Below are 20,604 nucleotides of genomic sequence, written 5' to 3'. Positions count from 1 at the left end.
TGCTGCATTGACTGCTTTCCAGTTCTTTAGGTCTTTGACTCTGATCTATTGTTTTTGACAAATTGACAACATACCATACAGACCCTTGACAGCTATGAGCTTCTAGAAAATTATACCAAGATGATGTGCACACTGGAGAATCATATTTCAGAACTAAAACTGAACAATACATGAGTAAATCTCATTATGACCAAATTATAGTTATTACGAGTATAAGAAAGCATCAATAAACAAAGAGAAGAAGACACTAAGATGATGCTGTAACAGTCTCACAATAAGCAAACAAAGGCACCAGCAACACAGCAAAATGTTTATCTGCAAATACAAAGACATCAAACCGCCCACAGAGTCTGTTAAGACAGTGTAGACAAATCAGATACAGGCACCATGCATCACCAGCCAGGCTTGGCCAGGGCTGTCCCATGGCAGCTGAGCCCCTCCTCAGGGCTGATGGTTCGGCTGAGTAACAGGTAGCATCCCCAGGTGCTAGAGTCTCATTGGGGGTCGCTAACCCATTGCGTTTGGCACTAGCAAAGCTGAGCTTAATTAGGCTGAAGGCAGCCCCTATTGGTCTGTAATGGGCCAGTTTGTGAAGCCAGAATGGGGTAACTAGAGGGAAAGAGGGAGGGATTGGGGGTTTCACTCATCCCTATTCTGCATTATGGATTTCCCCATCTGGCCATGTGACGGATGCTCGGCCAAGAGTCAACTTAAACAAAGATGGAGAGAGAAGGGGGGCGTTTCCGAGATCAGACGCTGAATTACGGCAGCAGTCACTCAGTCATTGTGTGGCTGATAGGCTGGGCATTCACAGCTGGGGCAACCCAAATTGTTCTTTTATTCTCTTTTATACTCCCTTTATTGAAGCCAGAGGGCCAGGACAATGATTAACAGACTGCACAATGAGTTGGCCTCATTGTCTGCCTTTCCTTAGCAATTTATTTTGCTGATTTTTTGAGCGGCTCCCCCATTCCAATGCCGAATGGAGACTCGCTTGGTTAACTGTGTCCACAGAGATCAGGCTCTGGAAAATTAGAAGTCTCAGACGATGAAGAGCCCTCCAGTGATATTAACAAATTGTATGTGTGCTTTAACCCATATGGTTTTCATGCAGCGTGGCGAGAAGTTTCATTAAACCATAAAAATGGAAATTAAATGAGTAGCATTATCAAATACACATCCTTGAGTAACATTTGTTTAAAAAGTTTGCATAAAACTAAACTAGTAAATAAAACGAATATCGTGCTGCATTGTATACACACAGATTAATAAAATATACATACAAAAATTATGTAAACTATTAAAAAGTAATCTAAATAATCTAATGACAAAAAAAAAGTAGCATGTAAATAATAATTATAAAAAAAAAAAAACATTTGGTCCTGTCTGTTTCCTGTTCTCCTGTGCTGCCCTCCTGATGTCTCTTTAGAAATAGAGAAGAACGCAATTCACGCCCATACTTGCCCCTTAATTCCTCATTCAAAGGGCTAGGTGGTCATTAGAGAAGAAGCAAAAGGCTCCTTATTAGTTGAATAAATGAAGAAGAAGGCAGATAATGTTCTGTGTCCTGCTGTGTTTCCTCAGGCTGCGATCACCTCTCCTTCAGATCTCTCCCATTAAAATCATTAAGATGCTGGACTGGAGATTAGAGCTAATGGTGGTAAGAGGAAATAGTAGCATCATAACTTTGCATTGTTATCATTTAGTTCAGGTCACAAATTTAAGGGACTGATTTCTTTACCAATACCTGAATTTCAGGTAAATAAAAAAATTAACACATTAACAACAATCTTGCAATAGAATTCCTATATGCAGTGAAATGAGCAGAACTATAATTGATGGAAACATGAATGGATTCATGTACTGGGGATTAAAGAAAACTGAACTGAATCTATAGACAGGAGAGATGTTTTAACAAGACAACAGCAAAAAAAAAAAAAAAAAAAGTAAAAAGTGCCTTTACCGCTGAATCCCTGTACACTTGCACTATTCTGCCCTGATCTCCATTCTGCATGCCCTGGTGGTGGTGTCAAGTCATTCTACCAAGATGGGGAGTTCTTTTCCTGCCAATTTATCAATGTCATCAGCAAAATGGTTTTGTAAAAAGATTGGTAATTGTTTTGTCTCAAATGCTGACCATGCCCTCATGATCATCCAATGCGTCTGTCTTAAATTGCTCTAGAAAAATGTCAAAGAGTGGCGGAAAAGAGTAGACACTCCTGTTGTGGAAAACTGCACTAGTTGCCATTTTGTATAGTTGTTTGATGACTTGTATGATTTTGGGTACTCATTATTGCCCATAATATGATATACTCTGTCAAAGACTTTCCTAATTGCCCTTATAATACTGATAAGGAAGTCCAATCATTTGTGAAGAAGTTGATACAGCAGTTAAATCCTTGAGGATAGTTAAATTAGCTGGAGTCAACACCAGCAGAACCTATCCAGGAAGGATGACAAGACACTATAAGCATCCTCACAACTATCCGCGATAAATTCTGGCAGATAGGAGAATGGCCTACCATATGGACCTAGTCTCTAGTCATCACACTTCCCAAGAAACAAAACCTCCACTTGTGCCAAAATTACCGCACAGTAATTCTGATAAGTCAGTCTAGCAAGGTCCTTCTAAAAGTAATTTTGAACAAACTGAAGTCCCAGAGAGATGGATCATTGCGGCAAAAGAGCCATACTTTGGAACACAATGCAGCTTCACATAGTATCTTTTCAATCTTAGACAACTCTCTAAAGTAGAGAGAAATATCTACTTTACAATGACACTGACTTTTTTTTTACCATGTATTTGTAGACTTTAAGTAATCCTTGTCACCAGTGGTCCTACCGTACTGATCAGTATTCTGTATATCTGTCTAGGATCTCTTTCTCTTCAGTGAGGCCATTTCTGGTCTTGTTCTGAATAGTAGAACCTTGTTTTGTTTAACAGTCGTTAGGTCTTTCATTGTCTGGTTTGTCAATCCAGTTCTGTTTTGCAATCGTCATGCCTGTCTTTATGACTGTCCACTTCCCTGTACTTTGCAACTCCTTCCTGTATTATTTTCTTTTTTTTTCACACTGTTTATAACAAAGTTCTAGCAACTTGTCAATGACCCATAGTTTCTTTTTAATGTAGTGTTTGCCCAAAATGTCAGTGTCAATAGTGTGATATGTCCAGATAAAATGGTGTTCGTGTTCACTTTTTCTGCATGAAGAGCAAGTAGTGGTGGTGATTTCCATCCAATTGTCACACTGAATTCTACTGCCATCTCTTTGTGCTTATCAAGATTGCAATTGAGTCTTGTGAACTTCTGCGTTCCCATCTTCTTGGGGCATGGGTGAAACATCATAATCAGGTCTTGGTCACGAGTTACATCTGCTCCTGGAAAAGATCTTGTCTGTGCAATGTTCACAATTGATCAAAAGTGCTTCTGAACTAGGATATGGTCAGTTTGGTTGTGATGTTGCCCACTGGGGCTTTAAGAACATCAGGAAAGGTGAAGTCATTGTTAACCTGGGCTGTAACTGATCCAGTATTGTCTAGGTGCTGCCTGATATCATCATGAGTTAATCAAGGGCAAGCCTGATGGCACCTATTCCTCTTTTGACCACAGCCAACGACCACATAACAAGTGGTTCACCTTGGTCCTGGACAAGCGGTCATTGACCTTTCAGAACCACTCCACTCTAGCTGGTGACTTTATCAAGAATGTTTATATGCTTAGTGGTGCTGTTTCAACCCCTCACATGGTTTATCCTCACATGGTTTATCCCTCCATCTAAAACAGTTTTCCAGGGTGTGACTCTTGGAGTCAGTACATGACAGCTTTAGGAGTGGATGAGGACCAATTGTGTACCTGCCATATATCCAAAGGTGTTACCTCTACCCAGCACCCTACACCCCAACAACAACAATCATTTTTTGACTAACAACAATGTCTTCAGCACTGACATCAAAGTCAATGGGCAGTCACCGAAAGCTGTATTGAGGTTTGAGTTCTTGGGAGTAATCATGACAGATAGAGACTCCAAGCCAAAAATCCTGTCCAGAATATCACAGAAAACATCGGCACCAGTTTTAGTTTACAGAAGTGCTCAGAGACAGAAGTGCTCAGATCAAAATGCAAACTTATGCAATCACTTATTATATGAATGCTTGTCTAAGCATGCAAAACATGGATCTACACTGCTGATCTCAAGAAGAACATCCAAGCTTTTAATTTAAATGAGATGCTACTGAAAACTCTTGAGCATCTCATAGACTGTACACATCACAAATATAGAATCTGCCAGATGATCCCTCGAACCACTGGACCCCTTGGTGACCTCCTTAGCATCATTAAGAGCGTTAAGTAAGAGTGGTAAGAGCTTGACACAAGATCTGACAGGCTTGCAATGACCATCCTGCAGGGCAACAGCAGGCAGGAGGAAAAGCAGACAGAGGGAAAAAGTTTGAAAGACAACAAAGGGTGGCTGGATCTGAGCATCAATGACTCCCAGAGACCTGTGAGAGACCTTGTTTGTTTGTTTGTTTGTTTTTGGCCACGAAGTTTATATCTTTGCAAATTTGAACTGTTTTCACAAAAATGTAATGGACGGACCTAATATAAGTGACTAGCATGGACCTACTATTGAGTACTAGTACTACTAGTGACCAGCTTTTGTATTTGTGCTATTACAGTAATTACAATTACAAAAAGTTTAAATCTAAAATAACAGAGCTTGGCTTTGGCTGGAAATATCCCAGTTCAAGATACTGTATATACTCATGCCCAAAATCAGCAAATGCTTTGATTTATAAGAACTAAAATTCATAGGACCCACAGGAAAATACAGCATATAGTACATATAAGAAAACGTGAATTACTGCTAAACAGGCAGATAATAATTAATTCCACAAAGGGGTTAAAAGTAATAGCTTATAAAATAACTCTCTCTCTCTCTCTCTCTCTCTCTCGCGCTTTTTCTTTCTTTCTCCTGACAAGCTGATTATTGTGTAAGTAGATGGCCAGAGTGTGCCTGACTCCCCTGAGAGCTCCCTCTCATTCCAAACACAAAGCCAACTCACCCTCACTTCCAAATACAATGAGCAGGGCTTGTAATTATGCTTAAAACTTTTCATTTGCCTAATTATCACATTTTCATCACCATTTAATGCTCAACTGAAAGTGATGGAATCTTAAGTTGTTTTTGAATAAGCATCACTTAATAGTACTCTACACTATACATGCTCTGTTCTATTATTACTACTGCATCACATTTTAGTCTAGTTATTTGCCTTTCCCTGTATGTCAAACAATTTGTGGTGACATGATAATGCACAGCAGTACATGGCAGTGAAATACCACGAAGAAGCAGACTGATTGATTGCATCAATTTTATCTTTAGTATAATAATTTATTAAAGTGCAGTCTTTAGGAAATTGATACTCTATGTACTGTATATACAACTGCAGTGAATAATCAAAAGAAAAAAATAATTTAAACTGCCCTTCAAATGGAGATAGCATATGTAGTATAATACTAAAAAAAGTGTCATTGGTGTGTCTACCTTGAAAACTGCTTTTGCATACCAATAGTAGGATATACATTAACATAATACAGGAGAAATTATTTTATCCTGCAGGAGTCGCATTTCCTATGTCATTCTGCATGACTTTGCCTATTGTGGAAGTGAGTGATTGTTATTCACATACAGCATGAAGCCTTTAATTATCCTTGTTGTCCTGTGGGACATATCACTGAGGAGGAATCTGCTGCCTCTTTATTAGTGCATTAATATGGGTGGGGGCGCATGCCACTGGCCACCATACCTACAGTAGGCCACATTTATCCTTTTTTAGGGGGCTTGTGGGGTGTTGGCTGGTTGAATATGCATGGGCTAGTATGGCCTGATCCCCAAGAGCCTTGCGCCATGACAGCTTGATGGACGAGCCTGGACCTGGTATTATCTGGGGGGAGATTTTGGGGAACAAAGAGAAGCTTCCTTCAGTACCCCAGACTTTAACACAGCTAATGAAGGTCCCATGCTAATGAGAGACATACCAGCACTGGGGAGGGAGTTCCGCTACCCAGAGAAGGAATCCTCGGACACTCGAAAGAAACAAACTGAATATTAGATTAACTGTGGTTAATTAGCTGAAAACAAAATTTGAGAAGGATTTTTAAGGAAAAAGGAAGTGTGCAGCTGTCGAGCTGACAGTCTAACTCGATGGAATGTGCTAAAATTTAACCATCTCCTTAGGTAGACAGAGATGATGAACGGACATCAATGCTTCTGTATATCTCTCTCTTACCCGAACACATACACACACACACACACAATTCTTTTCGTCAACACCCCACTAAAACTCCCACAAAAGAGGGAGACAGATAATAAGTATTCCAGTTCAGTGGTTTATCCCCTGAAAATCAATGCTGGATGTTGAAAACAGGGCTCTGCTAAGTCGCCAGTCATTTAAACAAAACCATTTACAATAGACACCACACCATCAGCTCTGCTCTCTTGAGAAACTGGGACAAAAACATATTAACATTTACTTATGCATCAACATAAGACAAAACATCTGATTAATGCAATCTGGTCTTTTCAACGTCTGAATAGAAGGATTAGGGGTTCAGTAAATAGTTAGAGACACAGAAGAGCAGCCTGACCTTTAGTTGAATAGGAAACAGTCCTTCAGGTCCTGAGAGGGGTTACACTACTCTACAGCCAGGAGGCCTTACAATGTAATCACAAGTGTAATTACAGACAAGATTACTGCAGCTTTAAATTGACATGGCAAAACTTCTGGCACTGGCAACTAAGAACTGGATAAGGTTACTGTGGAAGGAAAGGGAAGAGAAGAAATCTGTAGTCCTGCATAGTGCATAGCAAGAGAGGTAAAGCCCCGCTGCGTGCCTCAGAAGCCCCTCTGTTCCAAACACCTTTTAATTAGGTTCACAGCAGGGTTATCTACTCCACACACATGCCTCTGTCCCTTTCCCTCATTTCGTCATCTCTTTTACTTTCTCTAACAGTTTATTAACCATTTGTCCGTTTTTCTCAATGTGTAAAGCTATATGAATTATATGCAGGGAACAAGGTAGGGTTCAACCTTAACCTTAAGAAATGATTCAGAAGTCCAATGAATAGTTAACATGGTACCTGTTACAAACATGTCACAGTTTCATCTCAATACACTTCTAAAAATGTATATTGAAAAAGACTTTAGAGAAACTTTTAGAATTGCTATGAACTGGGACGGATTAAACGCGAGATCTGGCAAAAGCACTTTGTTATAAGGTTATCTGTCAGTTTGATTTTAACAGGACTCCTAAGCTAGAAGAAGCTGCTGGCCATCTGCCCACTCCCTAGCGCACTGACATTTGGCAGGAGACCTTTAACCCTGCAGGAAAATGTCATGCTATAGGACTTCTGCCCAGGACTAAACCTCGGAACTTCACACAATTAAGATCTGACAAGCGGATCCACCTGCAAATGAACATGATTCATTATTGAGGGGTTATAGTAAGAGATTTCCCAAATGGTAAAGTTAAAAATAACATCTCTTTTACCTTTTCTGTTTCCTTCTGAAACTGACGCTACGTAAACTGAAGACATTAAGTCCCAGCTTATCTGGGACCCTATCATAAGCTTTACTGCTTCATCGCCATCTCAGAAAACAGTTTCTGAAACTTTTATCTTACTCTTAGTAGAGCGTGTCACATATCTTGAATCAGTCCCAACGGACTCTAGGCAGACCCTTATAAGAGCACACAGATGCAAACTCACCATGAAGCAGCTCCAGCCTTTATTGCAGTTATCAATCAGCAGCATACAAAGTGAGGGGACGGCAAGTAGGCCAATTTCCACACACCCCGATCCCACTCATTACGAGGCAGTTGAAAGGTGTCGGCTAAATGAATCACCATGCTGAGATTTAGAGAGCTGGGAAGCAATAGCACAAGCCGGGATGTGTTTAAACATTTAAAACACATATTAGAATGAAAGCTAATGTCATTTTAGTTGAACTATATTATTTGAAACAGTATATAAAATTTAAAATTGATCATTAGTACCATTTAAGTAAGTATATTAAAATAACTATCACAATCAATGTGAAGAGCCATAATCGTTATCCCATGTGTCTTCATAAAGAATTAAATTTAAAGATACGTCATTTTGTATGCCATAAGACATGCTGTGTATACTGTATGTACAGTACTGTACAACATAATGGTGCCAAGGGTCATTTTTCTTTGACTTCCCCTTTCTAAAAACCAGTAGTTTTCTAGAAAAAACATTGGAATTCAGAGGTTCATATGTTCAACAGTTATATTTTCACTTGAAAAATTATATACTTTTGCAAATACAAAGCAACCTCTATTGATTTGTTGCCTGGATACAGCAGGTAAGTAAATTCCTTTTAAAACTAGACTGAACTGACTAAATTGCAAACATTCATTATTTTTTTTGCCCAAACATACATCGTGTGCTTATAAAAAATGAGAACAGTCTCAGAATTAATTTTATCGTTTATCTGAAGGGTGGTAACAATGGGCATGCAGAATGTAATCAATGCATAAACATTTTAACCAGTACTGGATGTATTACGTGATGCTTATGTCAAAATCCTTAGGATGACAGTTTCCATAAAAGTCTAGCTTAGTCATTGCATGAGAGAGAAAAAGAGAAGGAAAGAGAGAATAAACCTCAGTTATTGTTATAGATTGACTGTGATTTTGGTCTTATTTCTGAGGTCCCCATTTTACTTCATATAGAAGCATTGGATTGAGTATTGGTGACCTACCTGCATTCAAAAATACATTCTATAAGAACTGTACTAATTTATGAAAGAAATTACATTAAAAGGAAAACAACTCGAAATATAAAGTTTAAAAAATGCCTTGCAAAATCATTTGACACATAATTATGATTGTTGTTTTCTCTTCTTGTTTTCATGCAAATGTCTGAGCATAAACATCTGTTTCATGGCAAATTTGGGTTGCAATGCTTTCTTTTTAGGAGCAGAATGATTGTACATACTTCTTTAATAGATAAAAACCCCAAGAATTGGAAGTACAAGGTAATTTTTTATTTTTAAAATAAGTAGCTGGTCAACATAATACACACTGGGTTTTAATTATGCATACACCACACCTAACACCTTAATCCAGTTGATACATACACCTATGCCTTGATTTTCACTGGGAAGGGAATAGATATTTTGAAGTATGTACAACAGTCATTATGTAACCAGAAGTTTTCTATTATAAAGTTAGAACATGGCTGTAAAACTTTTTGGTTTTGTTTGTGAAATGAAGGATGGAAACAATCTTGGGGAGACAAATACTGTTATTTTTGTACTTATTGTACACATACATAACTGATTTGTGATTATTGAAATATATAATTGAAATTGATTTAAAATACTACTTTTGACATATAAAGCATTAAATGGTCTCGTGTCGCAGTATCTGAGTGAACTGCTAGTGTCCTACGATCTGCCACGCCTACTTCGATCAAAGGATGCAGGCTGCTCGTTAGTACCGCGTATTATGAAAACTACAGCAGGGGCAGAGCCTTTTCTTACAAAGTTATGGAATAGCCTTCCAAATAGTGTTCGGGACTATTTGCACAGTCTCAGTTTTAGTCTAGGCTAAAAACCTATTTATTTAGCCAAGCATTTTTATAAATAGATTTGCCATAGGTAAAGGAGCAGATCTGGGGGACTCATGGACGTAGAGTATTATGGTGAACTGGTATGTTTGGATGCTGTCTTCCTCACTCTCATTGATCACTCAGGTTTGTTGACGGTGAGGTGATTGGTTGCTTAACATGTCAGGGAGCCCTCATGTCTGTGTTTCCTTCTGGCTCTCCCTTTTAGCTATGCTGTTATAGCTGTCAGAGTTCCTGCTTGTACTGTACACTAAATATACATTCACATTATACATTGTGTGACTGTGACCATACCTAACTGTTATCTCTCCTCTTCTGCTCTCCCCTCTCCTGTTCTCTTTCCCCGCTCTCTCTGCCTCCCTCTGTTGAGCTACACTTGTCGTTCCTGAGCTGCCAGTTATACTCCCCCTGCCCTCCAGACCTGTCTGACTCATCCTGGTGCCCCGCTTCTGGTTGGAGATCTCGTCACATACTGTAGATGCCCCATGTGTCTCTTTGGGATGTGTCTGGTGTCTGGGGACGGTTTCACTCTACCATGGAGAAGGTTCTGGCCTAGACTGATGTTGAAAGCTGTTTCTCTGAGGACTTGACTTGGCTACAGTCGCTCAGGACTGGAATTTCTTACAAGTCTACCTGAGCCTCCAATAACTACCTGGCCTCCATATTAACATCAATTAACATCAACTGTTATGCTAAACTGCCTGCCGCCTAACACACAGTATGAATGCAGATCAATTCTTGCTTTATATTTCAATCGAATAAGGTTCCCTGTTGAGGCCGGTTCCTCTGAAGGTTTCTTCCTATTGCCATCTCAGGGAGTTTTTTTCTTGCCACTGTCGCCCTCAGCTTGCTCATCAGGGACTATATGACCATTTTGATTCATACACATTTACATTCCATACAAACTTAAATAATTCTTTTAATTGTGTAAAGCCGCTTTGCGACAATGACAATTGTTATTGTCATATACAAATATATGACAATAAAAAATAAAATGAATTGCAAATAACTTTAAAACCACCTAGTTTTTGGGTTCCCCTTGTGCCTCTGGGGCAGCTCTAGTCCCTAGGGGCAGAGCTCTTCAGGACCTCTGGGGGTGTGCTGTGGTGTCTCTCAACAGGACATTGGTAGCAGATCCACTGGGTGCTTTGGGTTGCAGGTCAGGGATGTGTTTGTGTGGCACATCCCATGGGATCTGGGAAGTCAGGTCAGCAGCCTTGGGCTCTTTGCCTGCTGGTCCCCATGCACAGTGGGTTATGGTGCACTGGGTGTCTGCTGCCTTTCTATTCTGGCCAGCAGTGACTTTTTTTTTTGGTGATTTCTGCTCCATTGGCTTTTTTTTGGGGTTTAAACCAGAAAAGCTGATCTGAGCATGGGTGAGGCATGGGTGAGGCTTGGGTGCCCATGGTTCTGTCACCAGTTTGGTGATCATTGATGTTCACTCTTTAGGCAGAGGTGTTAATGATTTGGCTGATCGGTGTGCTCTGCTCAGTGCTGGTACTGTACGATCAGCGACTGGTCTTTCTTTCTTCTAACATAAACACCCATAAATAAACTTTATAATGGTTCCCCAGGTGGAAAGCATAACATGTTTCCTTTTGGCTTCATCTGACGCTTGATCTCTCGACCACTACCACCAATGATGATGCTCACTAGATAAATGAAAGAGTACCTACAACCAGAAAAAAAAACATAAAAAAAGAAAGTAATGAACATGTGTTGGGATTAACTGCAAAACAAGATAAATCCATTCTTGCAGTTTTAAGAAAAACTTTTTTTTCTGGCAAATTATACACAAACAAATATTTTGTGAAATATACTTCTCTATATGTCACAAAAGGTGTTTAAGTCATTAATGTTACAATATTATAACAGCCTGGATAAGGTCATATCAGTGTGTTTCTTATATTAATTTGCACAACTCTGCTGGGGCAACTGCAATGGCAGTTGATGACAGAGACACTGTGAAGTCATTACGATCCACTGGTTCTCATTCCTGATCCTGAAGGACCACCATCCCACATACTTTAGTTTTTTCCCTGCTCTACCACACCTACTTCAATTAAGAAAATGCTACTAATTTGTTGATTAACCAAATCAAGTGTGCTGGGAGCTGAGATAACACTTAAATATGCAGGGCAGTAGTCCCTCAGGACTAGGGTTGAGAAGCACTGGTTTAAAGAAGATGCTGAGAGCAAAAATATAGTGGTCATGCCACAAGATGCAAACCATTCATTAGCAGTAGGATTTAGAAGACCAGATTGGAGTTGGCAAGGACATGTATAGATGAGCCACAGAAGTTTTGGAACCAAGATGAACTTCTACTAGAGTGATGGAAAAATTTTTAAATAGGAAGGATTTTGCTGCAAAACATATGAGGTCATTGGTCATGAGGTCATTGGTCATTGGTCAATCACAGTGGAAGTAGAATCAAGGCGTGACACTCAAGCAGCCTCATTAATCACTATTCCTGATAGAACTAATTAATGATCAAGCAGATACATTTACAGAAAATGCATCTAGTATATTTGGGAGGCTCTTCAACATACAGCAAGACAATGACCCAAAACAGACTTCTAACACAACATAATAATGAGAAAAAATAACGGGTTCCTAACTAACAAGCCTAGCAAGCTATTATTACATAATTTAGTTAGCTAGATAACAATATTTTTCTTTAGATACTGTTCATTTTCATTGCATTATAGCACACTTTGTTATTTATTATTGGAAAAAAAATAAATTTTTGGGGTATAGGCATTTTTTTATTAGTAAGTTCATTTGAAGATGTGTAAATATCTTCAAATGTGTAAAATGTCATTTGCGAAAATAATATGTAAGTATTTTTTTATTTAATTTTAGACTTTATTTACTGTAAGCTTACTTAAATAATTTTTCTGATGACTACTTGTACTTCTAATCAAGTGAATTATTACTACAACAATTTTACTCAAATCAGTGTGGCTTCTACTTGTAAAGTAAGTGGGGAGCAGGGTGGGTGTTGTAACGTTTCTTTTTTATTTTGTTTATATGATTTTTGTGAAAGTTCGATTCATTTCTATATCGGTTTCTTATGATGAGATGTAATGCGATGTAGTGATAAGATATAGTGTTGTTAAAAAAAAACAGAAATCAGTGAAAGCATGAAATAAAGTCTTGTGTTCGGTCATAAATTGTTTTTTTGCAGCTTCTTAGTTTTGGCAGAATGTTATGAAATCACGGGTTTTCTGTGACGCCCCTCATGGAAATGACCAGTGACAAATATGATGGTGGTTATGCTGGTCAGTAAGAGCAGCTGCTGGGGCTAATGGGGTATTGAGTTGTGGACAGTGCTGGGGTCAGGGCCTGATCCCACTGCTCCCGGGGCCAAAATACAGCTGGGCCACAGCTGGGCCAGCACGGGCCATAGACCTGGGCCATAGGCCATAGAGCTGCTCCTGCCACCCTCAAAACCTCCCTCCACCCACACTATCCAGACTGACCAGCTCATCACTCGTATATATTGCTCACATGGCACATCAATCTGTGTCACAGCGCTTTATTCACTCTCACCACACTCCAGTGAAGCCTTATTAAGAAACCTTCGTTCACTCCCACATTCACCTCAACAACAATATTATTTTGAACATTGATGGAGCATCACCGCAACTAAGGAGTGATGTGGCACAATCAGTTATTTTTTTTCTTTAGACAAACAGTGAAAAAAAAACTTTTTTTCTATTTTATTATTTATAATAAAGTATAAACAATTAAATCTTTTATTTAATTTACTTAGGAAAAGCTAATTAGTAAATTGTGATTAAAATTAACATTTTCGGTAGATGGATTTGATTAGTTCTTACCCAAAAAAGGCAACTATGCTCAATATACAGTATATATTTGGTATGACAAAAAAAAAAAAAGAAATGTTTCTTATTTTTCTTATTTCCTAAAATTGCTAATTGACACCAAGGTGCTGCTCCGTAATTTTTAAGCATTTCCTTTGTTCCCCTTGATGCCCTCATTTACATCTGGGGGTCTAGCCTGAGGTTATTTTCAGATCCTGAACTATGTCAATTAGGTTCATCAAAAGACATTTCATTATAATGTAAATTAGCACAATTAGTCAGTCCATGAGTTTTTTAATGTGAATATAATGCAAAGTTTATTATATTTTAAATATTCGTACATATGGCTGATAACAAAAGTCCTCCATTTTCCATCTTTTAAATCTGCTTCATTTTATTAAGTAAAATTAACAGAAAGATAGTGTAAAAACATTTTTAGTCCCAAGATCTGGGGAATTATTGACATGTTGACATAAAAAAAAAGAAAGTAGGAATGTGCATGTAAACTCTATCACACACACACACACACACACACACACACACACACACACACACACACACACACACAGCCAAAATAGCATAAAGGAACATTCACTACCATATTCATGCTGTGTAGTATACTTGATCTGTTTGTTTCTACTATTTGTTACCAAGCTACTCCATGTGACATTACGGTCTTGCCCCTACAGATGTTTTCCTTTTACTGTTTCTGCCTAGCGTAGTTAATACAATTACCCAATTGCCTGACCTTCTTAGCAGCTTTGATTTTTGATTCCCATGTTCTGTTCTTTTTACCTTTTGAAACATTGACTGTAACATGACACTGAATAAAAAGGCCTTTGGCCAGTACAGGGTCACGGGAGGCCTGGAGCCTACTGCAGGGCCACCATGGACAGGGTTCCAGTCCATCACATGGCATAAGCAGACACGTGGCTACACATGCACCTGCTACAGGCACTTTCAAAACACGTATTACTCTAATATGCATGTCTTTGTGGAGGAAACAGAGGTGGAAGACAAACCCCCAACCATGGTGGTGTGAGGCCACAGAACTAACCATATATACAGTACTAATGCTGCAGAAATTGTAATATCTTTACTTTGCAGACAGGGCAATAAGTTTTCTACACAAGATTTTAACCATTAAAATAGCATTACACAGTACACTCTGTCCCAATACCAACACAAAGAGAGTGCTGGAGCCTTGAACTTGGATTCCCTCACTGCTTGTTCCCATGTGACCATCCTTTATATCCACAGAGGCATGACATGGCTTTGGCCCTGACCCTGTTACCTACGCTCTCAGAGATCAGACGCGTTCCTTCATTACAGCCCTTCTCATTAACTATATCCGTGTCCACATCGCCCTAATGATAGCGGACTCTAATGTAAATGTGCTGCAGCCTACTGATGAGGGGACGCGTGTGGTTCAGAAGCCTTGGATGAATTAACCTGATGTCTGATGGAGGAGAGACACCTGGTCCTCACCGCTGGAGGGGTGAAGCACAGGCGGGGAGCTCCTTGGAGACTAGGTCTCAGCTGTGAAAGGCGTGAAGGTAAATCCACATTGGGATGGTGGGTGGCTGTGATGGGCTTTTTCTTTTGTGCTTTGATGAAGAAGAGTGGCTATTGTTTGAAGACATGCGGGAGAATCCAGTAGGACAGGACAGTAGTTAATGAGATAAAGGACGCAGCCCGTACGAATTTGTCTGGCGTGTGGTGCCATTTTAATTTGTCCACAGAGATTCTTATTTGGCGCTTCCATGTTCCAAATTTTGTGCCATTTAATATGATGAATATTAGATAACTATTTTCACTCATGCATAGGTTTTATTTTTATAAAGAAATCTTAGGTCAAAAAAGAAAATATAGTCAGCAAATAAATATTGTAATATTATTAATTATTATAATGAAAATTTTATATTGGTATTACTTGTTAAAATGCTATTTTCTGTCCTCCACATATTTAACATATACTTGATATTCAGAACTGATAAGTAGAGCAAAATGAAAATAGAATTTGTAAAATTTCTTTGTGTAATAAACAAAAAGGCAAGTTGTCATTTCACACAATACATGTTTTTTGTCTTTTCCTCTAAGATGTTCCTCTTTGACACCTAGAACCAAACATGTGTAAAGAACAAACCATATACTGTACATTATGTGACCCATCACATCAAATCATGTATTAAGTTGCATTTGAGTTATCCATGTTTTCAGACTCCTGCTTCAATGAGCTCTATATTTTAACCAAGTTTATTATTGTATCATGTCCAGTTGCAGACATGTGGCAAGTGCAATTCTGTTAAGGGGGAAATCAGTCGAAACATTCTTTAAAAAAAAAAAAATCAACACGGATTGCATGATGTGGTAAGCATTTCACTACATTTCGTACTGCGTATGACTGTGTATGTGACAAATAAAATTTGAATTTGAATTTGAAGAAAGACAGAACCATTCGATTCATTTGACACCAGGCGTTCCCTGCTAACCCAAAAAAAACTTTAACCTAACTTCTCCTATAGCGCAGTTTTATAACGAAAAAGAAATGCATGTTTTTTTATCACCGCTGAATAATATTCATTACAATGCTTTAAAACAATGTTAAGGATTAAACATTTCAATTCTGTTGGAAGATTAGGAAGATATTTATCAACAAATATTTGCTCAAATTAAAAATTTAACACTTCATGTTTTACACTATTGGAGAGAGCACAAAACTAACCTGTGCAACTTAATACCGGACTTGTCTCATCTCTTAAAAATCTATATTTTTTTATTTACTTAAATTCCTTATATAGGACATGATCATTAAATTCTAATCAAAACAAACTTATTTAAATCAATTACAAATTAAGGATTTTATTATAAAATTATCCATCATAAAACTGAAAGAAGTGCTAAAGAATTGAATGAGAGCCTGCAACTGCTGCAATCAGCCATGCTACTAAATGAATTACTTTGGTGTAATTAGAATCTGATCTACAATCAGCCATGACGATAAGTGGGTATAATGATGATGATTCATGGTGCTAAGATAATGATCTGATCTGGAGCCAGTTTAGGCCACTGAGATAAAACTGAATTTGAAGGCAGGTGTAAAAAAGCCCTGGACAATGATGACTCATTTAAAACCATCAAAGCTCATTGGCACTGAAAAAAAGCACAGCTCATTTCACTCCTTTACATCTCTGTCACATTTCAGTGAACCTTTCACACATGTATCAGACATATTGAATACATAATTTTACAGCATTCTTTACTTGTGAAAAGGGATTTGAGTGATTTTTGTAATTTAAAAGGCACAAACACATCTGTGACCTCATGGAACACTAAACACTTCAAAACAAGTTATCAACAAAATAGGGAGAAAGTTGGGTTTTTGCATCCAACAGCACATGAATACTATACAATTTGACTCAGATAATTATGATAGCCATAACTAAAAGCATTTTAGGCATCAATTAACATAAATAGCTTAAAACAAGTTCTCTAAAAGATCCATTTTATCATCCTGGAAATATTTCATTATATTTTCTCCTTACATTATCATGTTAAAAAGAATCACGATAAGCAGACTGCTCTAAGCGTACAGGTAGTGGCATGGTTTCATCATGAGAGGAATTGTCTGATCTTTGCAATCTATGTGACCGGACTAAGAATAACAGCAGTTAAATAGCAGTGAAAAAGACAGAGAGGAATGGGTCAGATCATGCTGCCTCAGTCTTGAGCATGAGCAAGCATCAACCTCATCTCATTAATGTGCAAGTGTGGCTGTGCATATCTCAGAGGTATAATATGCACATGAGAAGTGATTCACATTGCCAATTTGCATTCACAAATATTACACTCAGTGCTGTATTAAAGAGATTTTGCTAGATTTATGTTATTGTGATTCTTTCTGGAAGAGCATTTGATTTGAGTTGAGCATCTTGCTCAAATGTTATATACTGCATGAATAGAACCCTATTGATGGATTTTAATCCCTTGTTTACCTTTTCATACACACGAAATGCTATTTATTGCTGTATTTGTCCACGTTGCATGTAATAGCTTTAATAGTTTTTCATGCACATTGATCAACTGCAGAACAGCATCTGCAAAACCTTTAAGAACTATTATTCTCATCACAGCTGCCTGCCAAAGAAAGGTCTTTAGTGTATAAAGGTTACAATGTCTCCTGATTCCTCAGATCTAACCTTTAGGAGACATAAACCACAGGGAGGTTGTCAAAAAACACATACTCTCAAATATACAAAACCTCAAATCCACACACACACACACACACACACACACACACACACAGGATAACTCTATCCTATTCAGACCGTTCTTACCCTCTGACCTCTTATGAGGTAACTGCTCTGTGGTGGACAGCTGGCGAGGCTGCTCCTGAATTGAGCTGTAGTCCCTGTAGGATGACAAATGACAGCTCTTCACCACAAAAAATGAACTCAAAAGCATCACTTCACTCCGTAGTGGCCACTTAAGGAAAATGCATTCATGAACCGATCACTACAACACATCAATCAGTTGTAAAATCTAATAATTTGTCTCAAACAAAAAACTCTTCATATAGAAGCAAATCAATCAAAACTAATTTTGAAGGAAAATGATTTTTGAGTATTATCTATTTTAAATAAGAATACTAATCATTACTCTTCAGATACCTTGGTAAGTGACTATGCAGCAGGAACCTGTGCTTTGTATGACAGTCATATAGTAGTAATTAGGTTGTGATGTCATCCACCCAAAACACAACATCAGAACAATGTATATACAGTAATATAATAATATACTAATGTGTATATAAGAAATTGATGTAAGGGTAACAGCAAAACTTCCTAATAGCAGACGTCTACCTGTGCTAGAGTCAAATGAGAAATATTGATATGGTGGTAAAACAAAATTTACAACAGCAGGCTTGCACATCTCACACTTTATTTTGCAATTATCAGTACATTACCTATGCTACAGCGAAACATTTAGCCTTTCCTGCAAATGTTTCCTATTATTATGTTTTTGTTTTCCTGTTAGTCAAAGCGACCAAAATGAATAAGTCACAGTGTACTTAAATTTAACATTTGCAGTCAAAATTAAATTAAAAAAGTTTCACACATTATCTCTCAGTAAATTTTGATATTTACATTTTTTCAAACTGAAAAGTCTGTAAGTACCAACTCGTAAAATATATAAGAATTCAAAAAATTTAAATATTGATTTTGCTGCAAAAAGTAACTTTTGATAGAAGAGTAACTCAACTTTTATATACTGTAATAAGACTATATTTCTCCCCTACTGATTTTTATTTGCCTATTTGTCAGACTTAATGATTAATATCATTAAGATCATTAATATCATTAAGAGAGGAAAAAGCTGTTCAAACTTCCATGGCCCTGTATGAACATTTAATTGCCTCCTATACAGTACCTAATACCTTGTGTTATCCTTGGCAGGAAAAACTGCAATTAAGCTTTTGCTATAACTCGCCATGAGCCTTTTACATCACTGTGTAGAAATTTTGGATTTATTTTATTTCAGCCACATTTGAGGGATGAACTACCTGTTTAAGATCATCATTAAATCCGGACTTTGAATAGGCCACTCCAAAACCTTTTTTTTAAGCATTCAGAGTTAGACCTCCTGGTGTATTTTTTTTTTTTTTATCATTGTCCTGCTGCATAATCCAAGTGTGCTTGAGCTTGAGACCACAAACTCATGGCTGGACATTCACCTTTAGGATTTTTGCATATACCACGGAATTCATGGTTCCATCAATTATGGCAAATCACCCATGATGTTATTTGTATGAAACACTCTGTTAGTTTTATGTGAGATGTAATAGTACGCACACTTTCCAAAAACTTAAACTTTTGCCTCATCAGTGCACTGAATGTATGCCCAAAAGTCTTACGAATAATCAAGTTATTATTTGCCAAATGTGAGACTAGCCTTCATGTTCTTTTTGTCAGTAGTGGCTTTCACCTTGGAACTCTCTCATGGATGCCATTTTTGCCCAGTCTCTTTCTTATTGTTGAATTATGAACACTGACCTTAACTCAGGCAAGTAAGGCTCGCAGTTCTTTGGATGTTGTTATGGGTTTATTATGAGCTCTAGGATGTGTCCTTGTTGTGCTCTTGTAGTAATTTTGGTAGGTCGGCCACTCCTGGGAAGATTCACCACTGTTCCATGTTTTCTCCATTTGTCTCACTGTAGTTCACTGGAGTCCAAAAGCTTTTGAAATGATTTGATAAGACTTTAAAGACTGATATACATGTCAATTTTTTCGATTGAAATATATATATATATATATATATATAAAAATAATCAGTATGAGGCAAATACTTTTTCCCCAGCTAAAGTCTTCCCCCCCCCCCCTTTTTTTAGAAGGTCAATTCTACATATGATTTTTTATAGAAAACAGTCAATACTGCAAAAAAAAAAAAAAAAAAAAAACTTTTTACAGGTATTTTACAGACAGGGTCACATATTTTTATAGTTTTGAGGATGTTTGACTCTAATGATATGTAAAACATAAAATCACAGCAGCATTTCAGCACAGAATAGTAACTGCAACACACGATAAAATTCTTTCTACCTAAATTATGGACAAAAGAGTGATCCACTCCACATTTTACAGTGCAACCATTATTTCCATTAAGACATGTTCCACAATCAGGGGTAATATTTTGTCAGGGACACGTCTCGTGCCTCTGAGATGACAAACTGAATCTGCCTTCTCTTTCACTGCTGAGCAGTTGTACAACATTTGCATTTTTATTAGCATTAGCAGGTTTCTCCATATTTACCAAAATAATTATCACATGCAGCTGAGAAATACACAGAATAAGATGTACTTGTGATTTACATTTTTATATTGTATAATGAAAAAAATTATTTGTTGCTCAAAATAATTGGATAATTATGTATTTTACACTTATTTGGAAATCTCTATGTTTTTAATCAAAGCAACATATGCAAAATAATTTAGATAAACAAAGAACTTCTGATGTTAGTGCTAGTGTAGTGATCAAACAATTCAGTCATTGTAATAGTGTCTGATTGCATTTATGTTTGTGAAAAAGCGGTGGGAATAGATAGGGTTTGAGAAGTTTTCCTCTT

At 37.6% G+C, this 20,604-nt stretch overlaps 1 protein-coding gene across 1 annotated transcript in view; it reads left to right on the top strand.

The window, feature by feature from the left end:
• Positions 1-387: 387 nt before the first annotated feature.
• Positions 388-20,604, top strand: part of LOC128505592 (myb/SANT-like DNA-binding domain-containing protein 2) — a 36,993-nt gene continuing 16,776 nt past the window's right edge. The window contains exons 1-2 of the mRNA XM_053476106.1: positions 388-470; positions 1,585-1,660. Of these exons, the coding sequence (XP_053332081.1) occupies positions 388-470; positions 1,585-1,660 (159 nt within the window). The remainder of the gene's footprint in view (positions 471-1,584; positions 1,661-20,604) is intronic.

Source organism: Clarias gariepinus, chromosome 17 (assembly GCF_024256425.1).
Source record: "Clarias gariepinus isolate MV-2021 ecotype Netherlands chromosome 17, CGAR_prim_01v2, whole genome shotgun sequence".
Taxonomy (NCBI): domain Eukaryota; kingdom Metazoa; phylum Chordata; class Actinopteri; order Siluriformes; family Clariidae; genus Clarias; species Clarias gariepinus.
This window is presented reverse-complemented; position numbering and strand designations above follow the sequence as displayed.